At 39.0% G+C, this 20,909-nt stretch overlaps 1 protein-coding gene across 1 annotated transcript in view; it reads left to right on the forward strand.

Moving 5' to 3' along the window:
- LOC111233551 (metabotropic glutamate receptor 4-like) overlaps window positions 1-20,909 on the forward strand; it is a gene marked incomplete at its 3' end in the record, with an annotated part of 122,712 nt that overhangs the window by 48,850 nt on the left and 52,953 nt on the right. The window contains exon 2 of the mRNA XM_022761391.1: window positions 2,518-2,734. Within this exon, the coding sequence (XP_022617112.1) occupies window positions 2,518-2,734 (217 nt within the window). The remainder of the gene's footprint in view (window positions 1-2,517; window positions 2,735-20,909) is intronic.

Below are 20,909 nucleotides of genomic sequence, written 5' to 3' on the forward strand. Positions count from 1 at the left end.
CTCAGCGGCATCCTCAGCGTCTGCTGCCCTCCAGTACCAGCCAAAAGTACTGTACTGTACTGTGTAACTCATCTCACCCCTTTGCATTTCATTAAATAGTCTTGAAAGGAAGCACACTTTTACTTTCATTAAATGAAAAGTTTTTACAACGTTGATAGATTCTGAGGATCTCACATTAGTTAGTAAGCCTTTACAAATTTCAACCCTTGCACATCGAAAGGATGTAGATCTATGAATTTTGATTGCTTTTTGAAGTATTATACCTTCGCACGCCTCAAGTACGCTCAAACACTGGTAGCCTGGTACTGAGCCATTTAGACATTTATACACATGACTGTCTGTTAATTACGAGTCCTGTTAGCAATGGTGAACCATTTTAGAGATTTTAGTGGTGCTGTAGCACACTAACAACACACTTACACGACACGATACACGGTACATTCTGACTAACCACCTTTCGGCTTTTTACATGTCTTTTTTTTGTCTTTTCTATCCTGTGTTTTATTTACTGTATCACAGTTAATCTGTTGCCAAGGGCCAGTCAAGATTAAACTCTATATATAAATATATAAATACATTTTATTTATATATTTTTACCCAGATAAGAGAGTAGGGCCATTGCGTTGTTCTTCTTGGTGGGAGGCTGTTGCCTTGAAGTTAGATGTTTTAATATCAAGGGTGTGTGTCTGTGTGTGCACATGCACCTCAGCCTACAGGTCTGCTGTCTGTGATAATGAAATACTGCATGTGGCAAAGAGGCATCTAGAGGGAAAACAGGGCTGTTTTTCATTAGGATCATGTTTCACTGAGTGCACCTTCCCCTTATTTTATTTAGAGACACAAAAACATGACGACAGATCCTCATCAAAAAGGCACACTGTGAATCATTACCAGGAAACACCCCTGCTGTCTGTCTGGTGAATCACTGTGTGGCATTGAGATGAAAAATTCCATTTGCACAAACACAGTTTACCTATTACAAAAACTGACATGGTGCAATCCCTGAAAATAGTCTCCTGTGTTGAGAAACACAGCAACAACCACCAGAAAATCTCCTATAAAATTATGGTCACTCAATAAAGGCTTCACGCTTTAGCTGACCTATTTATTTTTCTATTTAAGTTTCTTATGTAATATTTTTCTTTCTTCAACACACAGATCAGTGAAATCTTTGGAGCAGTGGGAGCAGCAGCAGCCTGGTCACGGTGCAACTTCAAGCATTTAGAAAGCTTTTCTAATACAAAAGCTATGACATTGTAGCCTACCCTGTAGCAGTTCAAAATGTGACAAAATTAAATCAAATTATTTACTTCTGGTAAAGTAAGATGCAACATCACTCTTGATGACCCCTGCTCGCGAGTCTGACATGCTCATCGTCTCATCTTGTGAGCTGGGCAGCCTGCTGCAGCACACGGGAGCACCGAGGCTGGGTGTTAAAAGGCTCAGCGGGGGTTCAGGATCAGTAGCTCTGTTTCGAGTCTCAAAAAGACGGCAGCTTGTTGGATGCCATCAAACTGCTCTTTGATATTCTGGATATCATTTCTATTTTTTTCATGTTTATTGTCAAAGATAAAACGGAAATAATTGTTTTTGGAGCCAAAGAGGAATGATTTAAAAAGTCACGTTAAAATCAAACGTTAAAGACGCACAAAGCGAGCCAGACAACTTGGGGCAGTCATGGAGTCGGACCTAAATTTTAATTGCCACATTAAGACAGCTGTTATCCCAAGAATATATCATGAATGAAAAGAGTTATATCCCAGCAGGATTTAGAAAAAGTTATTAATGCGCTGAACTTCATTAGGCTCGACGACAGTTTCTTTAAAGGTCTCTTTGAAAAAGCAGCTTATTCAAAACATCCCCACTAAAACCAGGAAAGTAGATCACATTACTCCAGTTCTCAGATCTCTACACTGGCCTCTTCTTTGTCAGAGAGCTGACTTTAAAAATACTACTGCTGATCTACAAAGCGCTGAACGGTTTATACATTTCTGATCTGCTGCTGCATTATGAACCACCCAGACCTCTCGGATCGACCGGGACGGGTCTGCTTGCAGTGCTCAGTCAGTTTTTATGCTCCACATATCTGGAAAACCTGAGGTCTCCTCCTGCTCCAGGTCCTTTAAATCAAGCCTTAAGATTCTGTTTACCACGGCCTTGCATTAAATTAAATTTGGGACTATTTATCCATATCATGCACTGCACTCTAGCTGCACTGTGATTTGTATTCTTCTGTTTAATGTAGCTTATGTTTATCCCCTATTTTATTTCATTCTTTTTAAATCCTATTTATATGCGTCTCTTTGTATTGCCTTGTGTTTCTTTTATATCTTAATGCTTTTTATGGCTTATGTATAGCACTAGCACGGATTGCCTTTTTGTTGAGAGGTGTTATACAAATACCTTGCCGTGTCTCTATATTCTTCACTCCCTTCCCACAACTATTATCATATCCCATAACTATTCACTAGAAGCCACAAGAAGCTGATTCTATTATCAATATTCTTTGTTTTGCAGATTCCCCAGGTGAGCTACGCCTCCACAGCTCCAGAGCTCAGTGACAACACCCGCTATGACTTCTTCTCCCGTGTGGTGCCTCCAGACACCTACCAGGCTCAGGCCATGGTGGACATCGTCAAAGCCATGCGCTGGAACTACGTCTCCACCGTGGCCTCTGAGGGAAACTACGGAGAGAGTGGCGTCGATGCTTTCATTCAGAAGTCTCGGGAGGATGGTGAGTACGCTTGGCTTCATATATCATAACCACAGAGGCAAAGGAAGATGTTACCCATGCGAACGTACTGTACTGCAGAAAATCGGTGAAGCTCGGAGACATGCAAGCAAAAATCAATTAGTCAGGTCAAATGTTAGATTTGATCCCAGAGCGCACACATCCAGCCAGAAATTGATGAGAAACTTTAATATGTACATTACAGAACATCCAGAGGCCTGAAAACAGCGCAGGGCGTCTGTCTGTTTCAGCTACACATGTGGTTATCATGTGAAGGGCTTTGGAGCTCCATTCAGTTCTCTCGAGAATCACACTATAGAATCAACAGTGCTGCTGAACCCACTGAGAATTTACTTTAAAGACCAACTTAACACCCCATTTTACCTTGAACATGCCCTTTCACCAATGCAAAAACATGACTTTAAAATCCTGACCCACACCATCTCTCCCCTGTGGTACCCTGTGACCTTTGATACTCTCGCCCCCCTGCTTACAGCTCTGTCAGACCATCGCTGCAGTGTCTCTCCATCTCTCTCCCCATCTAAACCAAAGCATTTCATCTGTTTTCAGTCGTTTTAATGTCCACGGAATGACATCTGACGGTCATCCATAATTCATAGAACCATTATACCGCCAAGCAACGGCTTTCACTCGCACTCGTTTAGATTATTTTTTGGGGTGGTCTCTACCCATTTACTGGATTTTCTCTGGAAAAAGCAAAATAACTTCTGTTGTAATGAACGCAACAGAATGGGACCAGGATCATTTTATAGTGTAATAAACAGACTGTACATGTAGTTCATAAACTCGCGTTTGGTCTGCTGTGGCTGTGCAGCGCCAGCAGCTCTCGTCCACTCTATACACTGGATCTGTTCAGCCTCAGCACTGCAATATATGCAATATGTGCAAATGCTGTTTTTTATACAAATATCCTTGTTTGTAATGTGTCAGGTGTATGCACTCGTTGCTGATGTGGTGTGTGTGTCATTTCCAGAAAAATCCTTAGCATGCAAAGTGAATTCTACCTTCCCAGAAAGCAGCACAGAGTCAAATTAAACTAGTGAAGCTGGACTCCACTGGAATACTCATGTTACTGTGTCTGATGGGTAGTTGTTTGCTGCAATTAGCCATAGCAACATGATATGTTTACAGTGTATCAGGGCTGTGTTTCTGACTTTGTTTTGGAGTTTTTGTCACCTAGTGTTAAAAATTGCTTAATACACTACATAAAATGTACATTTGCATATTTTGAAACCATAAATTAGTGCCTCAGCATTAGACTAACTCCCAGACTCCAGACCAAATATACAGGTCCAGTCAAAATGTTGTGGTAAACGGAAGAAAAAAAAAGAGCAGAATTTGAGAAACATAATTTATCCCATAAATATTACAGGCAACATATATATGTGTATATATATATTTATACATATATTTTTTTCCTACTTTACGAGTCTTTGGATCCTTTTGCCTTCGCATTTACTCCCAATCCAACAAATCACTCTACTGAAGGAGTTCCCAAGGAGTATTAGTGTTTTGGTTGACTAAGTACAAGTGTAATTAAAAGGATGAGACTTTAAGGTGCCCTGTTCACGTCTCGCACTGTGCCTGGACAGAATGAGACTGACTTGGCTGCGGTTGCTCATCAATTATGTCTGTCACTCTCTGAACACTTAATCGCCTGGACACAAGTCAGGGACAGCTGGGGGAAGGAAAATAAGTCACGCTGGCTAAAACAGGGATTTTATCAGGGTTGAAAAATCTGGAAATGCATGCCTCTGCAAATTGTGTCCAAGTTTGAAAGGAGTCTAGATAAAGACTGATTCCATATGGTCTTATTGCAGCAGATGGTTGAGGTGCAATTTTTTGACAGTGTCACACATGGGGTATGAGAAAATGATAAAAATACCTAGAGCAGAAAACCTACCATGCAGACTATTGCATGGTTTTGATCCAAGGACTCCTTCAAGACCATATTCAATGCAATCAGATACAATCTAGTGATAATCCTTATCTGATGATGTGTTTCCTTACAAATGTTTAGACACAGTTGATCTCCAAGACAAAACTATGAATCCATGAGGAACTTATGTTGCTAAAAGCTATAGTAATGTCCGAACACAGTCCAAACCACAAATGTATTTATCTAAAAAACATTTAACAGTTTCAAACGATTTAGTAAGGTTAAGGAAATATCCTTGTTTGGCAGAATAGACTGCAGAGAAACAGCAGGTCAAGGTTTTGACCAATTTGTAACTTTACTTTCATTCACACATTTAAGAAGGATGGCAAAAACATCAACACTGACTGTCTCTCTTGTTAGATTTGTTTCAGATTTATTTATTTATTTATTTTCATTCAACTAAAAAAGAACTGAAATGAGTTGATTCATTTCTTGTCGGAACAACAGGAAATTAAGAAGCAAATATTTTTATAATGGATTTATTGTTAAAGTATTATAACAAAATAAAAAAAATAAAAAAAAGTCATGTGATGCTAAACTGAATATAGTCAGGTTTGGTAGAGCTGGTTGGAAAAATGAAGAAATTTAATGGCCGTAACTTGAGGTTTAAGGAGATGTGGAGCATTTTGTTGTTACTGTATTCTTTTAGACCAAAAGGGGAATCGATTTAATCAAGGAAAGAACTGGCAGAAAATAAATGAATCAACAGGGAATATAAGGAATATAGAAATAGAAATAATGAAGATAATCATTAGTTACAGCCTTAACTTGCACATTATTGGTGGTTGTAGTGCTAGACTGATTTTCACATTATTTTTATACTACATGTGCATTTTATGTCATTGTTTTCTCCTCCAGTAACTTTGCACAGTATACATTTCTATCCAATAGCATAATGCTTGTTAATTTATATGTGTTATACATCATCAGACTTTGAACATAAAGTCTATTCCAGGTTTCTTCCACCCCTGAGTGGATAAATATCTCTCCATTCAACACTTATCAAATCAAAGCACTTGGCTCTGAAAAATCAACATATATTAGGTAAAAGATATTTTCCTGCCAAGTGATTAGCATTTAGTTTGGTAATTGAAATGCTCTCCATTACAGTATTAAGCCAGCAAAAGCCCATGACTCTGGAAAATTTTTATGATGATATATTATATTACAGATATACTTTTGATTTAATGCTGCACTTTTGCTCTCGCCTTGCCAGATAGCATTGTTTTGAGCTGAATGCACCAAGAAAATAATCCGAGAAGGCAAATTATCTGAGTCAGCTCCTGTACAGCAGCAGCCCTGGCAGCCCAGCAGCCACCTGCCTGGAGTTGCACCAGCACAGCTTTCCCCTCTCTCCCTTAAGAGTGCTCGCAAATATAACTGAGTACAATGTGGGTAAAAAGCAGATGATGAAAGGTAAATAAGAATTCCAGGTGGGATTTTTTTTTTTTGATCTCTCCTTTTGTATCTCTCTTCCCTGGCAAACATCGCCTAGAGCTGGGAGGCAGTGGCCTTCAGTGTTACTCTTCATGGGGTATTTGAGGTGAGCAGCTTCTCATCTCAAATTCACTAACTCAGAAAGTGACCCCGCCTTCCCTCACCCCTGCACCCCAAGGGAGAGATATAAGAGCAGATGTAGGATACACAGAGACAGAGAAAGAAATCACTTTGCTTTGTAAAAACTAGTTCAGAAAACATCAAATGCGTCTGTTTTCCTTCAAGTATTAACCCAGAACTCATCCTACTGATAATGTAATATATTTAAATTTGAGTGTTAGTGTAAAGGATTTTAAAACTAATCTTCTACAAAAACCTTTTCTTTACTTTTTGCAATTATATTTAAATAGTGAAAGAAGTAAAGCAAACCTCAGAAGAAGTGCCTATATCACCAAATAATTAGCTGGGAGCATCTTAACTGATGTATTCCTGGCAGATATGGACACAAGATGCTTTATTCCTTTAATTTCAAAAGGCCTATTTTCTGAAATGCACACAATTTTGGAAATGGAAAGTTCGTAATGGTCATCTGGGGTCTACTTCATGGACGCTTACTGCTTACTACTTTTGTATTTATGAAAATAAGATTTGTTTTGAGTGCAGCCTTTAGGAAAGAAACGGGAGACAGAGAGGCGAGTCAAGTGTGGACCACTGGGCAGAAGAAGCCCGTAGAGCCTCATCCTTGGCTGCAGACAGCCCTTCTCTGCAGAGATGTTGATTACTGTAGAGCACGCCCCAATAGATGTCATTAATCAAGTTAATGAAACACAATGTCAATAAGAAACCTAACAAGATTCCCTTGCAAACCAATGGCCTGCCTGACATCAACATGAGAAACCCTGCTAATGGAGTAACTGCCGTCCTTGTTTGATGAGGAGGATTACAAGCATTAGCCACAGAGCTGGGATGAATGAGCACATGCAGGGAATGTAAAATGAAGAAGAAGAGGAAGACGAAAAGGGGAACACAAACAAGTCTGCATTGCTCCTGGGTGATTTATTTGCAGATGCAGAGAACAGACAATATTAGACTGGGTTGAGGTTATTCCTGGTAACAAAGTAAAATATGAACTGCGATGGAAGACGGTAGAGCCCAATTATACTTTATTAACTGATTCCTACTAACAAAAGTTCTGTTAGTTCATCTGAAGTTGGTTCTTTGAATAATTTATTTAAAGGATAAGGCTGGCAATAGTCTACATTTTTTCTTATAACAAATCCAATGAAAAGATCAAAACCAACAATGTGTTAAGTCCAACGTGTCTGTGGCTCTCTGCCCTGAGCTGAAAACGTTAATCTTTAAAAGCAGTTCAAAATGTATACTTACAGTTTTTTTTATAAACAAAAAGCCAAATAATATCCCAAAGAAAAAACTGTTGTTTTAAGCAAATATTACACAAATAGGAATGAATGATGTATTATTTGTGGTCTATTTTCAGCTGTAACAGCACATTAACATTTGAAGAGGGACTCATTTTTAATGTGTGTTTGCTCCGGGGGATGCGTTTACTCCTTTTCACTCCGTCAGTCAACAAAATATGGAATTTGCTCAGGTATTGCCAAACTTTTGCACACAACTGTATTAATGGCAGCAGGACGGGGTATTTGGGTTTGACTTGAAGTAGACTACAGAGCCCAGGTTTTTGAAAACGAAGGAAAATATTACCCAGTGGAACACCGTGGCTCACTGATGTGGTTTTGGACAACAACTTAGCTCTGTGGCACAGATGAGTAAGATACATTAACGATTTGGGTGTTTTCAGTGTGATTTGTAGTAAAAACTGAGAATATTGTCAGACTTATCCTTTTGAAAATAACCGCATAAGTTACAGGGTAAATTGATGGATGAAGTAGCAGGCTGAGGTGATTGGATCAGAGAAAAAGGCACGGCTCCAATCAGAGCAACAGGGACACATTTGAACATCTGTGTTCTAAATGGCCGCGGTCACCCAGGGAAGAGATCACAGCACACTCAGCGATGTTCCTGCTTCTCTCCATATGGCCTTTTAATCTCCAGTTCACACTCCTGGGTAGCGTGTCAGCCAGTTATGTCTTTATTTATTATTTGACATCACGCAAATGACCCCTGAGTGCCTGAGATATGTCCTGTTGCAATTTGTTTAAACAATTACTTGTCATTGCTTAATTGGGCAAGGCGAATGGCTGAATAATCATCACTCATCTTGCCCCTCCCTCTCTCTCTGTCTCTCTGTCAGTTGGGGGTCAGAGACATAATGGTTATTTATCTCTTTTATTGTAGAAATATTGTAAATGCCATTTTTCTTATGCAAATACTGCTGTTTAAACCTTGATCTTTAGTAGTAGATCCCCTTTAACCGCAGTATTACCGGTGAGATCATGCTGTGCTTATGGATGTAGTGATACAAACACCCATGCCCACATTCTCCCATATAGAAGCGTGTACTTTGTAATGTAAATGTACATTAGTAAATATTCAAGCAAGGAAAGAAATTAGAGAAACTGTGTTGCCGATCCAATCAAGAGAGCAGAAAACCAAAGCAATGGATTAGGGTGTGGGGGAGGTTACGGGGGATGGTGCAGTTTAATTTATCCTGAAGTACCCGGGGGATGCTGCACAAATTGGCCACAAAATGCAATGTGAATTGGTGTAGATAAGGTTAGTGGCTGCTAAGCTAATACAGAATATGAATAATTACATGGAAAATAAAAAAATAAAAAAGATAATGGATCAACACAAAATATGCAATAGGCTGCTGTGATGTCACATGCCTCAAAATGGAGCTCAATTGACATTTGTTCGGTGTCAGGTTGTATCCAACAGAAATACTGACTTCAAGAATTATAAAAAGCAACACATTAAACAGTTTTGTAGAACATACTTAATTGAGTTGAGTAGCAATGATACGTAACTCTGCTTTTATCTTTGCCAACTGTTAAGAAGAGAGAGGATTTCAATTAGACAACATAAAACAATAATGTAAATTGGACAGCTCATGCAACTAATCTAGATTATAATTCTGCAACTAATCCATACAGTTAGTCTTCATTAGAACATATCTCTATCACTTCTGTCAGAAGGATAAGATGTTCTCAGCCTCCACTAAGCACTTTCTAAATGGCCTCATATCATTATCTTTTGATTAGGCTTACATATTGTATCTTGCAGTATTACAAAGATTTGATGACAACTCGTTAGAGAACTAGAATACAATACTGTGTTTCTTGAAAATACTTGCAGCAGTGAATATTGAAATCACAAATGATAATTTGAACCTTAATTGAATAAATACTGGCGTTAACCATGTTTTACATGTCAATCATTGCTGTGTAATTACACAGTATTCAATATAAATAGAAGAGAAGGTTCATATTAACAAGACTAACTTGGCCAAATTAGGTTTAATGCACCTGTACAAGTCTCATGTGTGTGTCAACACTGTCAGAGAGGTATTAATTTAACTATATGCTTGTTGTTGAGGTTTTATTTTGTGTTTTTCCTACCTCATGTACAAACATGAGAATATAAGAAACACATTTTAATGTTATACAGTCCAGTACCACACCATCACTCTACAGCCTTAGTAATGAAAGTATAGTTGAATTAACCTCTCAAAACTAGTCATTATAAGAAGCCATTGCTCTTGAAAAAACAGACATAAGAGCTGTGGGTGTAACATTTCCCAGGAGCACATCCACAGAACACGTGTGCCGCCTGTTTTTCCACAACTTTCCAGAAGTCTAATAGAGCAACCTCTGACCTGATTCACATGACACCATTATACTTCATGTGCCCTCTCAAGAATCAGCAAATAACAGAAAGTGAATTTTTGAAGGTGAAAATTTGTAGCTTCATTTTATGACTTAATTTTTCTCCTGGGTCAGAGCAGATATGGTCAAAATGCAGGTTTTTCTCGAAGGGGGTGGTACAAAAATTTGCCCATCGCTCATTTATGTGAAAGGCTTAGTGTTTCTACATGGTAACTATGGTATTCTCCCACTAGGCCTCCAAGAGGTCACTTGGCAATTAATCGGTGTGAACAGAACTGAGACATCTGTTTCCTCAGGTTTTTGTTGCTCAACATCAACAGAAAATCTTTCCCTCGCTTGCTGAGGTGGCTGCCACAGCTCATTCTAATGTACTTAATCCTTAATTGGATTAATCCACACAAATCAATGCTGCTGCTGCATCTGAAAATAATCTTGTAAATGTGTATGTAAAGCGCATCACTTTCTGTGTGCCAGACAACCAACTCAGTGTTGTAACAGACAAAAACAGCGACAGACAAACGGTTTTTCTGGGAAGAGACACCAAACTTGATTTGTCCCATGTTGATAATGTTTCCAGGGATTCTGTTTTTTGGTTGTTTTTGTTTTTTTTTTGTTCCTGAAATTTCTCCCCATTTCGGCAGCAGTAATACTGGGAGAGGTCTGGACATTGTTAATTATTTTTATGGACTGGGAATAATATGTTTTGTGATTTTTATCAGCCCACACTTTCAAAAACTAACTGGAATTACCTTATTTATTTTAGTTGTGATATTTTGTGGGAGTCTCTTTCTAAGTGACATCTGCAGTTTTTCCCACACAATTTCTGAGTTGCTCACTTGGCATATGGATCACCAAACCCACGTAGCCAGTGGCAGAGTAGAGCAGAATCAGTCTTTAGATTAGATTATTGAGTCAAGAGTTATTGATCCCTTTGGGGGAAATTAGGTCATTCCAGCAGCAACAGTAATAGGATTCAACATAGGCAAGAAAGAGGAGAATATAATCACACAAATATAAAATAATCAAAATATGGTCAAAGCGCATCTGAGCCGAGTTTGGGTGACAGGGAATATTGAAAGGAGAGAATCTAGTGGGAATTAATTACTGACATCTCACCTGACATGTAGACTAAATCATTATTTTATTGTAATACAGGGGAGTTTCTGCCATGTACATTTTCTCTATTATAGCTCTATTTTAAACTGCCTTTATTATACAGCACTGCACAGCATGGAGCCTTGTATGACATGAGTCCAAAAGGAACACAAACACACACATCAGTCATTTCCTTTCAGAAACTCTTGTTTTTTTCAAGATGGTTCCTGCTAATGAGCAGGTTGGAAGATAATACTGTTCAATCAACTTCTCATCTAACTTGAATCTTCACCCTGATAAAAACCACTCTCAAAGTCAGGCTGTAACATAGTCTATGTGCTTCCTGTGGAAACAGGAGGTGTTCAGTCTCTAGCTATTTGTTATGGAGAGAAATAAGGTGATTTGATTCATGTGCAGAAATATATGATTGTTCAAAGATTTGTAATTAAATTCTTGTTCGGTCTGTTTAGTTAAATGTTCAAGTGCAGCATGAGGTAAAAAAATGTTTTCCAAGAATAAGCAGTTTTTCAGGAAGCCCTCTGTGCCTGCATATATTTTTGTTAAACCTTCTCTCAGGACTGTGTCGGCAGGACATACTCTTCTGTTGGTGTATGAAAATTGGAAAATGAAAACACTTAATCCATAATTCCACAAGCAAAGAGGTTTTTTATAGAGTTTAGATTGATTTGTTTTCTGAATGATGATCAAGTCAGTAGGACATTAGGACAGAGCCCAGCTTGCAGTTCCCTGTGCAATGCAATGTGTTTTTCCAGTATTTATTCAGAAAGAGTGGCGATGCCTACACAGGTTGGAAAGTGAGCTAATTAGTTGGCAAATCAATGTGCTCAGTAGTTCTTCAGCTACCTATGAATTATTTTCATTCTTCACCAGGCATGTGGCTCATGACATCCATGAACTGTTGCAAACTATGCAACACTGCAACCTTATTAATAGACAGCAGGTAAAAGTGAAGTGAGAGTCTGATTTTTTTTTTTTTTTTTTTGTCTTTTCATGAAGTTGGAGGCTGTGCCTGAAGATGCACTCTGGCTAAAACCTGGTGAACTCACATTAAACAAAATGATGCTGCTCGTCCATGACCGAGTTAGCTTACTCGCTAATGGGGTTAGATCATTTACTGCAGTGCTTGTTAGCTCACTTGAGAGCTCACTATCCAAACACTGTGGATGTGAGTTTGCTCTGGGTATTCAAAGCAAACCAGATGACATCAGAGTGTCTTTATCAATTTCTTCCATTTCAATCTGTCTCCGTAATATGCTGTAGATTTATCAAGTGAATGCGAACTGACAATAAATGTGAACCATCCTCAACATTCATGCTATACCTTTACTGCAATACAGATGAACACGTTTTTATTCTTTTGAGTTGGAAACGATCTTTAAAAGAGGAGCAGTCAGCCGTTTATTGGAACTGGCTTGGAGCAGATTGGGATTCAAAAACCATTGTCAGTCATCCACACCTGTACATTTTTCATATACCTTTAGAAATGCGGATATAAGCCATTATTGTACAATATGATTCAATGGGAGCCAAATTCAATACCTTAGTTATTTACCATTCGAGTGTGAATAATCCGTCCCTGTATATGTATTTTAAAGTTCTTTTTTTAATTCCTTAAAACCCGATGCTTCCTCCAATGCACTTTCATTCCTGCACAGAGACCTTGAAGGGTCAATTTGGAAGCGATAGGAAAGGCACCCTTGTGTTACCTAAGCAGAGGGAGCACTGGAGGGGGAGGGGGTGGGGGAAGGCGGGATGGGGGTGAGGAGCTTTATGTGATGGGAAAACATAGGCAAGAACCAACCACTGACTGTCAGGGACAAGCAATCTCCATACACAGTATGATCAAATAACCTTGATGGTGGAAACTGAATTTGATTTAGCAAAAAAAATAAAAAAATAACAGTGACGCTGTATTTTGAACAAGATTTCCATATGGTAATAGGCTACACAGTGAGACACAAATAGGATTCCAATTGTCCCATTAGCTCTGATAAAATCAGGAAAATGTCTGGGCTGGGCTAAAGATCAAACATTGATTGAAGGGAATGTCAGAGGAATTATAGTTATTCCTGACCAAAGGCATTAGCTTTTCTGACGACAACTAAATAGAAGTGCTTCTGCCATGTATTAATGCATTGTGGGTAGGTATTTTCCTTAAAGCATTTGGTGAAAAAAATACCTCCTTTAAAGATAAGCACACACCATTGGGATTTATATTCTGCAAAATGCTGATTAATGTGTTTTTTAAACCAAGTCTGTATGGTTTGCATTTCTGACCAACTGGGCATTCAGACATATTAAATATTTTCCCTTTGGCTTTCCTTATTCTATTCGTTTTTCTCCTGTTAGACCTAAAGTAACCCAGATTAAAAAAAAAAAGAAGAAAAAAAGACCTTTCACAGCTTCATAAAAATGTGCCACTACCCATCAGTCTCCTAGACAAATGGCATCTGAGGAAATGCTGTAAAAGTCTCTCTTTTGTGCAGGTATAAGAAGAGACAGGCATTTCAGTGGAAAGGATAAAAACAAACAGCCTTTCATTTGTTTGTTGCCATTTAAAAGTTGAATATAATCCCCCTATTTTCTATGGATGATTTCAAACTTACTAAAGAGGTATGAAAGTTTGCAACTTTCTCTGTAAAACTTGAGTGAAAGACATTGGCTAGCATTCAGGATTTCAAGTGTTTTTTGAAGACATTACACTGGAGTCGTTTTGAAGTAATGGGGGCTCTGCAAGAGTGTTTCTAATTTGATTCTGAATGAAGAATAGGGCAAGAGTGATTTAGCCTGGCAGGAATCACTGGATAAAATTTTGACATAATGTCAGTTTGACTCAGGGCGTGTCATTTCTATTACAAATGACAAGGCGCTTAACAGTCAGTTAAAACAGAGAGAAGGAGAGGGAGAAAGAAGGGTGAGGTGTGTGGGTGAGATGAGGCAGGATCGAATTTGAAGGCTGGAATAAAGGAGATGTTTGCAGAACGCAGAGGAACAGCTGTTTGATCAGCCAGCAGTCAACAAGCCACTGTAACTCTGGAATTTCATTACTCATTTGTTCCTTTGTCTGATGAAGAAGTCAGACTGCTCATTCTTTGCACTTCATAATAGAAAACAAACATGGCTCTATACTGTGATCACAAAGCACAGCGCACCATTTCCCTGCAGGGTTTTGTTTTCGAAACATAACGTGTATTTCCTGGTTTCTTGTAGTATGCAGGCCAATCAGTCGCAAAGGAGCGGGGTGGGATATTGTAACATTTTTCAGGTCGAAATCTATAATTTTTAATCTCATACTTCCATTTTTCCTCTCGTATCGATCCATTTTGTACCATCAGCAAGCTTCGTGAATGGATTAAGCTACTATGCAAACAAAGAGAATGTGGTGTCCCACCATCAGCGTAGTGATCAATGGCGGAGACAGCCCAGGTCAACATTTTCGATGCCTGTGTTTACTGAGGCAAAGTATTGGAGCAAGAGGGGCCGGTGGAATAGAGGGTGCAAACTCGAATCAATACAACAGCTATCATCATTTGCAGGGTTTATTAATGGCTTTGCCCCGAGCTGGCAAAGAGAGTAACACTCACTTGCATTTGGGCAACCAACACTCCAGCGTTTATGCAGCTCACATCCTATCAATCATCACAGTGTGAGTTGCTCTCAGCAATGGTCTGGCTACCTCCACTCACCTCAGAACCCCCCCTCCCCCCTCCCCCCTCCCCAACCCCTTCAATCAGGTAATGAATGGCATCAATTATGTGGCCGGTCTGCCAAGATATACAAATGATTCAGAATGGGTCAAAGTCTAAAGGCTAGCAAAAAAAAGAAGAGAGAAAAAAAAAACTCAGTTTAATTCAGTTTCTTTCACTCTTTCGCTCTTTGCTGCGGCTCAACAGAGTTTTCATGAATTTTAAAAGGTATATCCACCTGTTCACGACTGACAACAGCATCAGTCACACAGCACACAGCCGTAAGGCAGCGAGTGTTTCCACCAACAGGTGCTGCCTATCCTCGTGGTAGTCAGGAAATTTCCCATTGGAAAAAAAAAAAGGCTTTTCTACTTAGAGACTACAGAACATGTCATCTAGTACATCAGACAGCAGAGAAAAAGACGCAGAGCTTTTCATGGCAGGTGAATTGTTTCTACGGGTTGAGGCAGCTCTGTCTGAAGAGTAGGGGTTCTGTTCAGTCAAATATCATAGCAGTTTAAAGCAAATGAACAAATCCAGTTCCCCTCCTGTCAAATAAAACTGTTTAACACCGGGTGATAGATGAACAATAAAGACATAAAGGTCTGTTATTTTAGGAGCTTACAGAAAAAAAACTATTATAGAGGATTTATGATTGATATGGAGGAAGAGATATGATTAAAAATGTATTTCGACCGAGTGCAGTTCGATCCACAAGCCATCAACCAGAAGCAATATTATAAAACTTTAATGGAATAATGTAGGAATTACACAACAATAGACTGATGGGATGATTATTTCTACTCATGAACCATGAAAGTGTCAGTGGAAGAATTCGGCTGACTGTGCAAGCTCAGCCCGGTTCTTCCCCTGTATGGTTCTCTGCTCTTCAGTCTCTACACAGATTAGATTGCGGTGCTGGCCTCAAGGTGCAGCACCATGTCCATGGGATTAGCCCACTTTAACACAGCTCCCACTGAGCTGACCCACAGACTTAAAATTGTAGTCCTGCTTGACTGGGTCTACTCCACAGGCCGGGGAACCAGATCCAGGATTACCATCTATGGACCCAGAGCTCTGAAGTACAAAGACATGAATGGGACTGCAAAGATCCTCTTGTCTGGTCTTTTACTCTCATCCTCATGTTGCAGTACAAGGCTGAAGGAAATCTGCATCACCTTGTCTAAGACTTAAGTAAATCTGCAGCACCTGCAGCAGCATAATGATGTAAGAGCCTGAGCAGTCTGAAACAGGCATTTAAAGGTATAGTCATATTTTTACTTGCTATGTGATGGTTACTGTAGTAACACTGTCACTGCGTTCACTTGACAACTTATACGAAACTAAAGCTTTAATTAAAAACAACAGATAACATGCTGCGATTCTTTGCTTTATGTATCTTTCAAGGTTAAATAGCCTCCTTTCTTTAAAGTAATTTGCCATAGGACGAAGATGTCAGGGAGTCATCTGTTATGCATTTTATGTTTGGCCTGTATTCCTCCATCAAGTGTTCTTTTGTTGTAGAACTGGGAGATGAACAATGTGTGCACTCTGCTGTGAATTCTCCACAGAATTCTTGACAAGGCTTGAAAGATAAAGCAGGCATCAAATAGTCAGATCTCCACGTGTTTCATTGTTGGTGCAGACTATCTGTCTCTGCATGCAAATTAGGTTTTTTCTTAACGGTACTTTCACTTATTTGTTTCTTACTGTAAAGTTGGAGTTAGGGCCATAAATCTCTATCTGCAGGAATCATGCAAACCAATTTGCAAATAAATGAAAAGAGAGATTTTATTAGGTGCAACAAAAGTATTTCATTTTTTTTCATCTAGACATATCGGATATTGCAATAACATTCATATTATGTCCAGACAGCAATGTTGGCTTCATAAGGTAGACAGCCAGTTGAACTAATATTTAAGTAGACACTGCACACATTTAAATCCCCATTTTAAACAAAGCTGCAGCAAATCTATTTTGCACATTAGCTAATCCAAATTATCTTTAAATACAATGCTCATTCACAGTTCGCCTTCAGTCATAATATTGGGTTATTTACTACATTATGCACACTAAACACAAATTAGCACATAAAAATAAACTGGGCTGGCTGAGTGGTTGATATGCCATGTCTTTAGCGGAACATCAAAATCTTCCAATAGCGTGGCCTGAGGCCACCGGCAAATTAAAGTCTCATCATTATCTGACTTGACTCATATTGTTTATACCCAATGAAATGAGTGGAATTGTCTCTGTAAGGAGTGGTCGAGACATTTCTGGCTGAGGGCACTGCTTAATGTGCCAGTATGCATCAAGAAAATAAATAAATAAATGAACTGGGGTACAGTAGTAGCCTGGAGGTTAAAGAATCCAGCCCAAAACAGAAAGTTTCCCAGTTTGAGGACTCATTTCAGCTGGGAGAGACTGACTGCGGGGGGCTGAATCGACTTTGTAACTACTGTCAGCATGTGTCTGAGCAAGGCATGGAAGCCAGATTCTTGAGCCCTGAAGGCAAGTGACAATATTACAGTGAAAATATATGCACGTATAAAAATGTATGCCGTCGTAAGCTATTTCAGTGCTTATGTCGCTGACCAGGTGGAGATGCACTGTGGCAGTGTTGGACAGCTCACATGTGCAAATGTGTGGATGTCTGTTTTTTCCTGTCGCTAACCCTGCGTGTTATTGCAGAAACCATTTCTGTTGATAATAATGTATTAATATTGAAATGGACTGGACAAAATAGGAATGTATTTTTCCAGATAAGAGGAGCTCTGGTGTGATAAAAATGTTGATACCCTGATCTCATTCAGTTTTAATTATTACTGAACACTCACAGGACTTAACTTAATGTCCTCTGTTTGTATTTACAATTCTGAAGCTAGAATAAATCAATCAATCAATCATATAAAATGAAAAAGACAGAATTTAATTTAAAACAAAGGAAAGTTTTCTTTGTAGTGAAGGTGCAGTTCAGGTTGGGAGACAAGGTCTTGTCACCTGGTGGTCAGTCTCCTCCCAAGGTACTGGAGCATGACCACTGTAGGGGGCAGCCCTGTATCACTGTACATTAACGATACCAAACCAAAGAAAACATATCCCATCTTCCCAGTGCTGCGCACCTGTATGGCCGTGCTACAACAAAACAAACGAACCAACCAAACACCTTCCACTTCCTCATTACTGCGTGCCTCTCCTAATGGTGGACGGTGCCCCAAACTCCACCCCGCTTCCCACCCTTACCTGCTTTCTGCCTAGGCTCTACAAAACAATCAATACCCAAACAGCCATAAAAAACCAAAACACCCAATTGGGATGGAATAATTTTTGTCCATTTTCTTCTCCTCCTCTCTATTTCTCTCTCCATCCCAATAACTCAAAATAAGAATCTATGACAACAAGAAAAAGCTGTCAGTTGTTTTGCTTTTTTGTACTTTGTTATGTTATGAACTTAACGTCCTCTGTTTTTATTCACAGTTCTAAAGCTACAATGGAAAAATATAAGATAAAGAAGGCTATAATTTAATGTGAAACAAAGCTTTGGCAGTAAAAGAAAGTTTTCTTTGAGGTAAAGGTGCAAATCCAACATTATATATAAAGAGAAGTAAATGTGATGGGCAGGGTTAGTGCATCAGTATGTTGGTAATTTCCATAATGTCAGTTTTTATACTACCATTATTATACAAAGCACAATAACCACTTTCATAATTTTTTATTTGCTAGATTGGTATAAATATACTGTCATTATATACTGTAGCTGCAGGAAATTAAATGTATATATACATAACCTAAGGCATCTGTATCTTGGGGCACATAAAGTAAACATGGGGCACATGATAAAGAGTAACATTAAGTTTAAACCAGCTTTCATCGTGTAAATCTTTGTCTTCCAACTATGGTTAAACACTGAGAGGCCATGTTGCAAAGTGTTCTCTTGCTCTCTACAGAGGTGCTTTTTATAGAATACACACAACAGGTTTTGCAGGTAATTCAAACTAAAATGGTCATCACTACATGACTCTGGCTTTTCAGGGGTTTATTTATTATGAAGCAAAGGTTAGGCACGGAAAGTGATAAAAAATACAACATTTACAAACTACCTATTTGTGTACACAACTGTGATATTCGCTGACATTTTGTGAATAGAAGAACATGTTTGAATTGTGCCAAATCAAGGATGCTGCATGTGCCGAGAAAATGTTGCTGCATGAGATTTCGGGGAAAATTATATCACTGTCGCCTAGAATTCTTTTCATCTTGCTTCTTTGATGCAAAATTGGTTTGGTGCAGCCGAGCACTTAACAACATCACAGGGTGTGAGGAATATTTTCCTTTCTGCACAGAAAGCACTGAATACTAGAAATACTGTTTTAGAATATTGTTTTTGTGAGCAACAACATGTACTTTGTTTAATGTTATCTCTTAAGTGCAGTATTAAGATTTGTGTGTACAAAGGCTATTTTCCAAAGACAATTTTAAGATAAAAAGGACTTCTCAGTAGAAACTGTTGTTTAATGACCAGCAATCGAGAAATCTCCTGAAACTATCTGAGGACAAACTGACACTTAGTGAGGATATTTAGAGAAACAAGTCAGCTCCGTCTTTATTATCACTGAATATCAAAATCTGTAGGAATACTCATCCACATTAAACACACAAGCACAAAGATGCATACAAATGCATTAGAACATTGTCACTTGAAAACAAACAAAATATCATCCATCAACATTTTTTTACCAGCAGGCCAGGGACCGGTTTTAATGAAGCAAGATTATTGACTGAGCAATATGTACTACATATATATATATATGTGTATATATATATATATATATATATGTACATATAGTATGTAGATACAGTCGTTAACCTGGCGAAAGAAAAAGACGTCTACAGCTGGGACGCCCCTGTAGTCTAATGGCAGGAAGGCATTCATAGCATTGTACACAGCTGGCAAATCACAGTGTGACGTGGGCGTGAATGTCAGATTGTTGGTGTTGGAAAGGTGTGTGTGTGTGTGTGTGTGTGTGTGTGTGTGTGTGTGTGTGTGTGTGGGTGTGGGTGTGGGTGTGTTTGTGGGTGTGTGTGGGGGGGGGGGTTCCACAGCTATTCAACCACATTAAGGTGCATATCCAACACATCTATACAATACAAAGGCAAAACAGTCCCAGCCAGATGAATAACTCCATCCAAAGTCCAACTGAAACTAACACAAAGTTTTGACTATTTGTTAAATTCAGACACATTTGTGCTGTGAAGGAAAGCGCTGCTCTTTCTGTCCTCCTTTCTGCTCCTATTCAGACACACAGAAAAAACAAACTGGCACCGACACAACGTCATCAGTCACTACAGTTTAAATGTAGTGACGTGATTCTGAATGGCGGGAGAGAAATCTGGTTATTGACCTGCTGCATGTATACACGGGTTTAACCAGGTTACTTAAGTGCATGTAAACATACTGATTAGGATTTATCTTCCTTCTTGAAGTTGTTTAGATATTTCAGTCTGGACCAAAGTGGTGGACCCAATTACTGACCATTGTACCATCCCTACAGCCAAACTGCATGCATACCTGAAAAATCCAGATATCCAGGCTGTCTGAGCGCTATCATGTTTCACTAAACCTAAATCAGTGAAATCAGTGGTGACCTGAATAAAGTGTCTCACAGAGCTGATAATCCAGGATAACCCAGAAAACTCAAAGAGAGCCTTGAACTCTCTTTATGTGCCAGAGTCTGGTCTGTTGCTGGCATGATCACCGTAAAGCTCCGTTCATGTTGGAGTGAAAGGGCTGCCAAAATGCTTTGTGGGTATTCTGTGCTGAAATGGGCGGCTACTGTCTCTCCTGCTGGTTTTCCTGCTGGCACAGTTAACAGCTTTTTCAAGTATGCATGCATTGTGACAGTGCAAATTCAAACATACTGCAACAGACGAGCACTCTGTCTCATTTCGGTTACTTCCATTAGTACATTTCCATGTAGTACACTGGGTTCAATGTGCACTTACTTGTGTAGTGTGTGAATCACAACAGGGTAGTGTTGCCTCAAATCTGTGGCTTTTGTGCACTTACCAGAACTGGCAATCACAACATTTATCACATCACTCGTGAAAATATCTACCAGCTTTTGCTCACATGACTTAAAAATGAACACACTTTTATTTGCTTGTATTCC

This window comes from Seriola dumerili, unplaced genomic scaffold (genome assembly GCF_002260705.1).
Source record: "Seriola dumerili isolate Sdu_G_001 unplaced genomic scaffold, Sdu_1.0 BDQW01000409.1, whole genome shotgun sequence".
NCBI classification, from domain to species: Eukaryota; Metazoa; Chordata; class Actinopteri; order Carangiformes; family Carangidae; genus Seriola; species Seriola dumerili.